The sequence below is a fragment of the Morone saxatilis genome, unplaced genomic scaffold (genome assembly GCF_004916995.1).
Source record: "Morone saxatilis isolate NCDOM2014 unplaced genomic scaffold, NCSU_SB_2.0 Contig18, whole genome shotgun sequence".
Lineage (NCBI taxonomy): Eukaryota > Metazoa > Chordata > Actinopteri > Moronidae > Morone > Morone saxatilis.
In genome coordinates, this window is record NW_023339740.1 from 24,634,836 (window position 1) to 24,646,358 (window position 11,523).

The 11,523-nt window shown below is 39.9% G+C and overlaps 2 protein-coding genes across 2 annotated transcripts in view; one reads left to right on the plus strand and one right to left on the minus strand.

The window, feature by feature from the left end:
* Positions 1 to 11,523, plus strand: part of cenpp (centromere protein P) — an 88,964-nt gene that overhangs the window by 67,333 nt on the left and 10,108 nt on the right. The gene's annotated exons all lie outside the window — the stretch shown is intronic.
* Positions 1 to 11,523, minus strand: part of ecm2 (extracellular matrix protein 2, female organ and adipocyte specific) — a 20,735-nt gene that overhangs the window by 3,095 nt on the left and 6,117 nt on the right. The window contains exons 4-9 of the mRNA XM_035662386.1: positions 7,702 to 7,890; positions 4,034 to 4,828; positions 3,155 to 3,270; positions 2,654 to 2,789; positions 1,741 to 1,898; positions 451 to 590 (exon numbers count right to left, since the gene is read on the minus strand). Of these exons, the coding sequence (XP_035518279.1) occupies positions 451 to 590; positions 1,741 to 1,898; positions 2,654 to 2,789; positions 3,155 to 3,270; positions 4,034 to 4,828; positions 7,702 to 7,890 (1,534 nt within the window). The remainder of the gene's footprint in view (positions 1 to 450; positions 591 to 1,740; positions 1,899 to 2,653; positions 2,790 to 3,154; positions 3,271 to 4,033; positions 4,829 to 7,701; positions 7,891 to 11,523) is intronic.

Below are 11,523 nucleotides of genomic sequence, written 5' to 3' on the forward strand. Positions count from 1 at the left end.
CAGTTTGGTATGTGCTCTGACCCATTTACTGTCAAAATAGTCCAAATTCCAGAGTGCTAGTTTTACCAGGAAAGTTTTGACAGTGTACCAGTTGTTGTCTTGTCTATTAGCTGGAGCGTGCTAATCGGCTTTGCCTGGTTAGTCGGTTAGTCAAGGTCATGCATGTTTGGAAGCGAGTTACAGAACGATAATCCGCTATTAAAAACAGCAACAGCAACCAGAATGTTCTGCCTTGCAGAGATAATTGATGACAATAGAGCACACGATTTGAGATATTTACATGGTTTTTTTTGAGAAAATGAGATATTTTGTACTTTTCTTTGTTTTCCTTGCTGTATCAAAAATGCAAACAATGTAATCTATATTGGTGACAGACAAAATAACTTGAAATACATCATTAGTAAATTCCTGTAATCATGGGTTATAGTGACAGATCTCCTTTTGCCGGACCTGTGATTGATCCAGGCCAGCGGGGCAATCCTGGTCTCATCCAGCCTGTTGTGTCTCAGAGAAACCACGTTCAGACTCTGGGTCTGATTGAAAACTGTCTCTGAGATTTCCTCAATCAGGTTGTTCTCCAAGTACAGCTCCTGAACGACAGAGCAGAAAAAAATAAACCAAATGTTTGACAATGGAAACTCGCCTCTCATTACTGGAATTTAGTGTCAGAGTCATGGTAGGATTCCATCGTGTTGTGTTAATGAAAGCAACAGTAGGAGTGTTACGAGTTTGTCATTAAACACTTTTGCTAACTGAGTGATTTTGGTTCAGAAATCTTGGCAGACAAGTATGTGGTTTGTTGTGACTGTTATAAATGCATAATCCACCCCAAAAATACATTTCTGTTTGTCTTACCTATCTTTGTTAAAACTGGCAACCTAATCAACAGGTAGGACACATATTGGGTATCCTCTTAGTTACTCTACATCATCCTTAAATCATGATCATAATCACTTTGGACTATACAAAGGTGAAAGTGCCTGATAAAGTCCTGAAAAACCCAGAGCTAATTAGCAAATAACAAATATTAAAGGTAGATCACGATCTTCAGGCCTTATGACAAGAAAATATGGTGTTTTTGATTTGCAGCGAGCATGTAGAAACTCTCTGAGATCATAACATGAAGTTGGTTTTTAAGGTGGATTTACAGCAGCAGCATGTCGCTGGTGGTTCTACAGTGTTTGCGGTTAACCAGAGACCGTAATTATAAGTTGGGTGGACTGGTTTCCCACAGGTAGAAGCAGAGTTTACTTAGTGGAGGAGTCTTAAACATCAGAGCCAAAAAGAAAATACTGATGCATCAGCAATCCTAGATTCCTGACTGACTGCAGCCAGCTGCTCAGAAGGCCTCTGATCATGTGACTGAATGCCTGTTAGGTTTTATTCAAAATAATATGTTGCTGGTGAGTTTATTGAGAAATTTATTGAGCGTTTCCTTGAGTATTTGTACCTATTTCTGCCAACGGTTGTCCAAAAAGTAAATTTATCTCTGTTCAAAGCCTCCAGATTCCTACAGTTTCACTTTTATTGGCAGCCCTCAGTCACAAGTGTAATATAATGAATTCAGTCTTTATCCACCAACCAGGAAACAAACTTGTCAAAGCAGCAATAAGATTATTGAATCCAGTAGAGAGCACTGTGTCCTGGACTTTTATGAAAAAAGGTCTGGCTATGTTAAGAATCCTAATGTGGGGAATGAAGAGTTAGGACCTGGAGAGATGTAGTAGTATTACTTCATACCAGCAGAGACTTGGGAAGGCCCTGTGGTACAGTGCGGAAGTGGTTTCTGCCCAGTCGGAGATAGGAGAGCTGGATGAGGGGAGCGAATGCCAGAGGATCTATATTCCCCTCACTCAGCAGATTTCCCTCCAACTCCAGAATCACCAGGCTTCTCATACCTTAAAGATAAAGAAATACATTAACCTCACTGTCTCAACTGGAAATGTGTTTCATAATCAGTGCAGCAAATAAACATCGGTCAGACTATAAACAGTCAAACAGTTCATCTGTAAAACAGAACAGTCCGTTCAGATTTCATACCATTTATATTTGTACTAACTTCTGTAACATTACTGTAAAGCAGAGGTTTAAAAGTAGTGCACAACACAGATTAGAGCTGAAAAGTTAAGATCCTCTACACATGATCAGTGGTGTGATTTTTACTTAACAGCAGCTTAAAGATCTCATCACAGGCTCCAACTTCAACCAAGCAGCAAGTAGCACTGCTGTGACTTTCTCTCCAGAAAAAAACAACAGCTCACAATAGTACAAAGCAATTCTGCTGCTGATCACGTGTTCAGGTCCTTTTATTGTAAAATTGTAGTGCAATTTTCAAATCTCAAGCATTATTATAATTTGGCCTATTTTAGCAATATTTTAGCATAATCATCATTTGGTAAACAATGGTTATGCTGGAGGAATTGTCACTGCAGCTAATGACAGGCAGATCTCTTGAATTGTGTGGTTAAGGTCTCTGGATGCTTGTGTCTGTACTTTCATAGTTCAGAAAGACCAACAGAGTGAGTCTATAAACAATCTATGTGGTTGCATTGTGTAATTTCTAGACATGTAGTTGGCAGCTTGGTGGGTTGTTACTGAGTGTAAATGACATTAAGACAGTACAGAGGTGCATTATGGGATACTGTGGCGGTACCTTCGAAGCTGTTTTCGTGGATTTCTCTCAGTCTGTTCTCACTGATCTTCAGCTCCTGCAGGGTGGGGGGAAGGTCCGAGGGGATGGTTTCTAGAAGGTTCCCATCCAAGTAAAGACGCCTTAGCATCTTCAGACCCTGTCATACACACACAGGTACTGGTGATACTGGGAAGTAATTGATGGTGATGGTGGGCGAAGTTGACTGCCCCCTTTACTGTACTATAAATGTTAATTTATTCTTCTGCTTGTGTAAATTCACTTTTCAAGTCACATTGAAATCTTAAAGGTGTTTAAAAACACTTCCTTCAGTTTTACTCTTTTTGGTCTGTACAACATCTATACTATCTATCTTTGAGAACATTTGCACCATTATATCACAGAAATTCTCACATATTTCTTTTCTTTCTGGTTGATTGCATTACTTTAGATGTTCAGTACAAAGAAAGAAACACTAGAATCAAGTGACGGACAGTTGGAGAAAAAAAAAAGTTGATGTCTTACTTTGAAGGCTTTAGCATCAATACCGGCAGAGGTGAATTTGTTTTTCTTCAGGTTGATCCATTCGAGGTTGGGGATGCCATTGAAGGCTTCTGCTGGGATGCTGCTGATGTTGTTGCCTGCAGTCATAAGACCTTCAGTCAGTTAACACTGAAACACTGAGAGTGTGTTTCTGTTTTCATATGTGTTTTTAAATCGGTGACTATTTGTTTGTCTTTTATTTATTTGCATCGTTTGCTCCCTAAATGCCGTGTATAGGATTTGGTTCCAATTACTTTTTTCATTTTAGTCTAGGATGAGAAAATACCCGAATTGTCTTCAGTTTGGTGTGGGATGGCTAATCTGCAGGTGCACTGGACTGTAGAGTAACTGGGCAGAGGCTGTCAGTAATATATCAAGGTGTATTGGAGTTGAACATCACTGATAATGTCGCACAGATAAGAAAATGCAGGAACTACAAATACATGACGGTAAAATACAGAAGTTAAGTGTAACGTCTTCAGTGGAAACCAACGGGATTGCAACAGACAGCGTAAATTGGCAAGAATTGATGGACGGACACATTGTTGGTTTTGGTCTTTTCATGGGATTTGTTGATCCTTTAAGCAACTTAATAGTTCTCAATCACGACCTCCAGTATTTGAAACAAGTAGCCAAAGTAAAATAAGGTGTGCAGAAGGTGTGTGAATCTTTGTGTTCTTGTTATTTTCAACCGTTGTTATAAATTTTGAAAGTTGTAATTGGTAATGGGTTATAAACTGGATTGAGATTAACTAGAATTGTAACCCTCACACTAGTGACCTACAGTATTAAAGTGTTAAAGGTTCTTCATCAGGTTGCAGTGTGGACTTCTCTCTGGCTCTCCGTGAGTTGTTGACTTACCCTCCAGACTGAGAGATTTGAGCTCAGGTATGGACAGAGGAGGAAAGTAGGTGAGTTTGGCGTTTTCACACGTCACAGTGACGTCAGAGATGTCGCAGCCCGGAGGAAGGCGTCCTCTGTTCACTACCGCCTCTTCCCCTTCCTCCTCCACATCCTCTCCTTCCATCTCCTTCAGCTCGTCCTCCGTCGCAGCAGGAGGTCTTGGGATCGGAGCAGGGAGGAGGTCTGGTTCCTCAGGTTCTTCAGGTTCTTTTGGGGGCATCTCAAACACATCTCCTCTCAGCCACACTTCCTCCTCCTCCTCCTGCCGCTCCTCTACCTCCTCCAGTCGCTCCTCCTCCTCCTCCTCTATCAGAGCCAGTAGTTCTTTCCTCAAAATCTCCTCCTGCTTCCTCCTTTCCTCTTCTAGCTTCCTTTCCATCTCCCTTGCTTCTCTTTCTGCTTCCTCCTTCCGTCTTCTGTCTTCCTCCTCTTGCTGTCTCCTCCTCTCCGCCTCCTCTATCTGCCTCTTCCACTCCTCCTCCTCTTTCTCCACCTGCAGCCTCAGCGCCTCCTCCTCCTCCCTCCTCCTCTTCTCCACTATTTTCCTTTGTTTCTCTGCCTGCTCCTTCCTCTGCCTCCTCCTCTTTTTCCTCGCTTCATCCTTCTTCTTCAGGCGCTCCTCCTCCTCACGGTGCTCCTCCTCCTCCCGCCAGAGGATTCGCTGGATCTCCTCCTTGGTCAATGGGGTCGCGGACTCATCAGGGTCGTTGGGAACTGGGGAGTCACCAGAAAGGTCAAAGCTGGAGTCAGGTTCTAGGGTGGGTGTAGGGTGGTGCGGGGGCAGCCAATCAGACGGCAGGAGGCGGTAGGGGGCCGGAGGTGGTCGAGATTAAAGAATAATGTGACAGTATAGAAAGAAGGAAAAGAAATAGAAAGAGAGTGGAGAAGACAGGAGAGGAGGAAAGGGAGGAAAAAATAGAAAAGAAAACTAGAAGAGAATGATACAGGATGGAGGTGGAAGTTGGTGAGGACGGACAGACAGGAGATGGACAGACAGAGACGGCTGTGTGTTAGTGTTGTAGACAGACAGACAGACCAGCTTGTTGTAGCTACAGAGCAGACAGCTACTGTAGACCAGTCTGGACCAGATCCCACTGAACTGTGCTTGTATGACCACAGTCACATAAAGTTGGTCTCTTTGTGTTTGTCCCTGTTGGTGCCAGCTGGTACCGAATTTAAATTTAGACCAACCCTACTTGACTAACACTTAATGCTGTTTTATAGTCATAAAACTATGTCCCAACAGCTACATCCACCAAATACTACATCAAACAGACTGACAGTGTCGAGACTTTGTTAGGTCATAGGCAGACGTCATTCATTGGTCATTAATCTTCATTACTCTACTGATAATTGTTAATCCTGCCTTCAAAACAGGCCAATGAGCACAAGATGAGACCTATTTGATAACATGATGACTATAAAACAGCTTATAGTGTTTGTGTTTATCTCCATACATACAGCAGACATATACACAATGTAATTATACAGATAAATACATGTTTCTATTGTTACTGCTATCAGGTTAAGGATGTATTCATCTGCATACAGTGATATCTACATACAAGTCATAGACAAAATAAGTTTGAGAGGTTTTCTCCTGCTTCACCTCCATACATGCACATAGTGACTGTGTAATGTATGACTGTGAGCAATGAGTTACTTACTGTCAATTCAACTACTGCAGTTTTTTTCCCATGATTTCAGACTGTATAGACCGGTTTCTAAGAGTATCACATGTATGTGAAACAGGTGGTGAGATAAAATTCCTGCTATTTGCCATCAAATAATCCCAGATGCTAAAAACTCATAAAATTAGATGACTGCAGTTTGTAGAAACTCTGCACACCTGTTCTAAGAAGACATAATGCATTTTCAGGCTCCACAAGATGTTCCCAGACATCTCCCCTCAGTGTGATAAATGTAATACAATGGAGGCAAACCCTTCTCCATAGCTTTGCTCTCTGTTCCAAAATAGAAAGATATTGGACAAACATATTTAAAACGCTCTCTGATACACTCGACACCCACATTGAACCTGATCCTGTCTTAATTGGGCTAGGAATTTCAAATGCGACATCTAGAGTAACAAAAGCACAGCAGCAACTTCTCTCTTATGGTCTTATTACAGCAAAACTAAACTAAAACAAACAAAAAAAAAACTAATCCTGACAATCTGGAAGAAGAAGAAGGTTCCCACTTTTAAGCTGTGGCTCAATGAAATGACCAACACCCTTCACCTTGAAAAAATAAGGTCCAGAGAGACCTTAGAAACAACCAATGATGTACACTCCCCATGTAGTTTACTGGCCAATACAGTTTTCATGTTTTTACTTTAAGAGTATATTTTGTTCAGTTAAGTTATGTTAATACTATCTGTTATTAGCTGTGTTTTCCTTTTTCCTTTTTTCATGTCCTACATTTTGATAATCCTTCCTCAATAAAACATACTTGACCAAAAAAAAATATCTAATGCGTTTTCCACCCAAAGCCATTAGTCTGCACTCTTTATCAGCTGTCAGCACGTCCCACGCTGAAACATTGAACGTGTACAGAACAGAGCTTGACAAACATTTCCACTACTCAGCTACTGCACAGTCATAAACAGAGTAGCAGTGTGAGCTGTCTGACCATAAAACAGATGTTTCTTGCTCACCTGTTTTTCTACAAAACTATCTACCACCTTATTAGAATCCAGGGTCAGTGCCTTAATGTTAGAGCTACTAGATGCTGATAGCTATTATCCACTCAGAGCTGGCATGGGGGTTTTCTTCTTGGGATAGTGAGCAATTCCCGCCTGTTACCTTTGTCATTTGTGCAGTATCTGGCGCAAAACAACTTACTCTCATTCAGGTTTGTTTTACGAACACATCTCACAATATTGTTGCAACTTGTCTAATCATCTTTATAGATTCAGACGTACTTACAGTCTTGATTTTGATGAGATTGAATTGACAGTAAGGTGAAACCAATCCGTGACATGTTGAAAACAACATGCGGTATTTTCCCAACATTCAGACAAAACTTTAACAACATGTGTGTTGATCTGACCCAAAATGTGCTAGACACATTTTTTAAAGCCATGATGGAAACAGGAAGCAACATGAAGAGGCCTCGGAGATGGAAACTGTTTCTCTTCATTTATTCCAGGAGACGAGTGAATCATTTAAACAGCAGCCTAATTAATTTTGAACTGTTCTGACAATACTAAAATCCTAAAATTATTCCACAGAGAAACAGTATCCGTCAGACTACTGAGAACTCCTATTTGACTGTTTTCAGGTTGAACTGTCTATAAATCCAGAGGGTTACGGTTGAATCTGTTGTGTTTTAATAAATCCCAGTTAAACCAGTTTTATCAACCACTAATGTTTGAATTAAACTTTATGTGAACTCACCCGAAAGGAAATAATCGTCTGCTGAATAGTAAAACAGCTGCAAAGACTCGAGTTGGACCAGGATGTAGTTCAACAGAATGGTTTTGGTAATAACTTTAATTTGTTCATCAAGTTTTTATGATGTGTTGAATGAAACTCTTCAAACATTGGTCCTGATTGTCAGAAACATTGCTCATCTCCTCTGCCTCTTGATGTTGTACCATGGCATGCCACATGTTGTGTTTCTACCTGGCTCAATGCAGACGGGGCAGCATTCCCCAGCGGGGACGAAGGGGAAATGGCAGTGCACTATGGGACAGGTGATCTTGTCACAAACCACCCGCCCTCCGGTACACAGACAAGTCACACAGGGCTTTGGAGACCAGACGGCCTGGTCGAACATGGTCAGACCCTGGTACACACACTGGCCCTTCTTACCTGAAACAACACAGACACATTACAGTCAGTTCAGCAGTTCATTGTGGTCACACAGTGACGCTCTGCGGAGGAATACGAAGGGATGTCAAGTCATTTGGCAGTTGTTGAATAATTATAAGTTAATTTCAAGCTCGAAATACAAATTAATTTAACGTCAGTAATAGGCAGCGGAGATCAGCAAACATAACAAAGATCATATAACTGTTTAAAGACTTTCATGTATTCCCAAACGGACACAGATAGTGGATGTGAACCTGGTTGTATTTAGTGCTGGAGCGCTGATTTTGAATGAAGTTTGACTGCTTCAGTGTTGAAGTATAAAGATGGCCAACCACTGTTTGGAGTTGTATTTAATCTGCACATTTACACAGTTAAACTGGACAAATAAACAGCTAATCATTTCTGGCTACATCTTGTTGACTTTTTCACCTCTGAAGCTTTTAACAGAGCAGTTAACTTAACGTTTCTTGTGTTGAGGGAAATGTTGTTTTACAATGTGTACAGACGCCCCTATCCTTATTCCCTCCAACAAAGCTTTGATTGACTCTATTGGGTTTCCAGCTGTCAATGAGCACAACAGCAATACAATAATACAATCCCTGGACAAATCTGATATGTGGGCAGCGATTCAGAGGTGTAGAACGAGGTAAATTCAAACCTGTGGGTCACACCTTTAGCCCAACATGCCAACCCTTGTCACCCTCCTCAGTAGCAACAACAGGCCCTGGTTTCAGTAATTGCTGTGTGTGTATAGTCAAATCTAAAGCCTGTACTTTACCATCAGAACCAGACAAAGCAGTGATTTATGGCGTTTCCACTCCTCCCTCTGCATTAACTCCACCTTTCAACATCAGACCTGGGACGAGGCTACGACTGGCAGTGAGTCAGTAGAAAAGACTGTAAACCACTATGATATAGCAGGAAGAGGCTTTTTGTGTCTATTTTAAGTCTGTCCTGCCTGTCATCTATCCTTTCTAATGGTATGCTCTTTGTTACGTCCATAGAAACACAGGTAGTTAAGAGGCTCAGGTTATTTCTCTTAAATACTGTCTCTCTCCTATCTCTGTTCTTTTTACTGTGAGCAGTGAGACTGTCACCCTGTCATCTCTGCTGGAGCACACATACTTTAGAGCTTTTCTTTTCTCTCTTTATTGTCTAGTAAATTGCAGGGTTTTGTTTTAAATAGTACAGCAACTATCAGACTCTGCTGTGGCACCATCATGCGACGGCGTTAAGTGCGTGTGTTTTTACTAGCAGTGAAACAATTAGTTGATCCATTGATTCACAAACAATGAACATTTTTTAAACATCAGTTGGCAAAAACACCAATCATTCTTTGTTTCTTGCCTCTTTAATATATATTCATCTATTTTATATCTGAATCACTTTCGGATTTGGACTGTTGTTCGGGTAAAACAAGACATTTAAAGATGTCGTCTTGCGCTCTGGAAAATGTGACCATCATTTTGGTGAAAACATTTTTTAAACTTAGCTGAGGTCTGTAAAGGTATATTTCCAGTAAATTATGATTTAGGTAGGCGGTATGTCACTTTGAAGATTATTCAGATGTGTAGATGATGGAAACAGACTATTTTTTTGCTGCTGACATGGGTTAGGAGGATCACCCTGCATATACAATCACCTGTTAGACTGAATAAGGTGGAAAGCTCTCGAATAAGGTTGTAGTAGGTTGACCTTGACATCAGATTATCTTGTCAAACTACTGTTTTCAAGATCGGTTTGTCACATTAATCCAAAATCTGTTTCTGTAATCCGACACTGAACACAGAAGCACGTTCTCATATCCCCAAACAACAGCTAAAAGGCAGCCAAATGGTTTAAATCTACATGAAAAGAAAATCCCCAACAACAGACTGTGACCAACACACCGTCCCTTCTAATTACATAATGCTGACTTTATTGTTTTAAGCTGAAGGGGCTTCCACGTGGCTTTGAGGTTCCTCTCTGGAGTCTCTGTCCTCATCTCTGCGAGGGATTTCTAAGGACTTATTTTCTGACAAGCTCATTTTCCCACAGATGGTTTTCCCTTCTGTTCACGCTGGAATGTGATGATTTGTCATTAAATTGCTGAGCTGTAACAGGCAGTTTCATTATGAGAACAACACAAAGCCTGAGCTGAGCTGATTAAAATGTCCTGTTTTTCATTCAGTTAAAGATTTTATTTAACTGTATTAAGATTTTATTGGCTAGAAAACCTCGTTATGTAATATACCACTTAAAAGTTTTAAATACAAAGACACACTCAGTGTTTCCATGTTGGTTTACACATAAACATACAAACACTGAGACAAAGTAACTCATTAAATTGCTTTTGATTTGCTGCACAGAAACAGTCATTGTGCCGGTATAAAGATTTTATTTTCTAGATTAAAACAGGCTTTTGGAGAATTATTTCTAGATATATCAGAGATTTAATGTGTACACAGAGTAAAGGCTGGAACGTGACTTTCTATTTGTACATAAACTCGCACGGATGTTGCTCTGTGACTTTCACAAAAGCTGATTTCTACCACTTCAGTTCACTTGTTACAATTCAAACTCACCTTCTAACAGGAATTTGTATCAATAAGTTTGATCAGCAGTGCACTGTGTGTTATATTAAGTAGGGGGCGATTAATTAATTAGTGTGTCGACAGAAAATGATCTTTGATAAAAAGTTTAAATCATTTAGAAAGCAAGGACTTGCATTGCAAGGACGAGTTGATTTTCTCTGTTTGAGTCAGAATTTCAGTCACATTTGGACTGAAACTTAATATTTTATAGACCGAAGGATTAGCTGATATTATTAATGAAAATAAATTGTTGTCGCTTTATTTGGGAGGTGTGCTATCCTTTACACCATTCTCCATAAAGATCTGTAGAAACATTAACTTTTAAGTAATGTGACAAACTGAAACCAACTGAATATAATGGGACTTGATCTATGGATCAGCTGTGATAATCTCCAGTTTGTCAGTTTAAGCTTCGGATGTAACAATACATTCAATTACAATACTGTGTTCACAATGATTTTCTCACGATTTTTTTTAACAGACAGATTATTAAAAAAGATTCCTTTATTTCTCAGACTAAAATCTACTAAAATCTAAATATATTTTCTCTCATATTTTCTATATCAAATTAAAGAATCTTTTTTATGTCTAAGGTATAAACTGCAAAACAATGCATATTTCTTTTTTTGTAAAAGTGAAACTGAAGTGTTTGTGCATTGATAGAGCTACTGACACGAGTGACGTAGGGCCGTCTGCTCTTTTAAAACAGAGCATCATGATTCAATTTTTATCTATATTAATAGATTAATAATAATAGTGATAATTATACACTCACTTTGTATGGCGATGTAACTGTCTTGCGATAAATCTTTACATTCCTGATGCTTTAAGCTGCTCTGGGATCATTCACAGAGAAACTGCGATGTGATGGTTTTTGCTCTTCTATAGGAGCTTTCTATGAAAATGTTTAAGAAACTGTAAGGTGGACTTTATCAGATCAGGCGATTCTAGTGACATTAAATTAAATTAAAACTTACTCTAAAAAGCCTGATTGGAGCATCTGTAGTAGTTACTGATCTCCCCAGGATGAGTTACTGGTCTCACTGACCCGGGTTAAAGT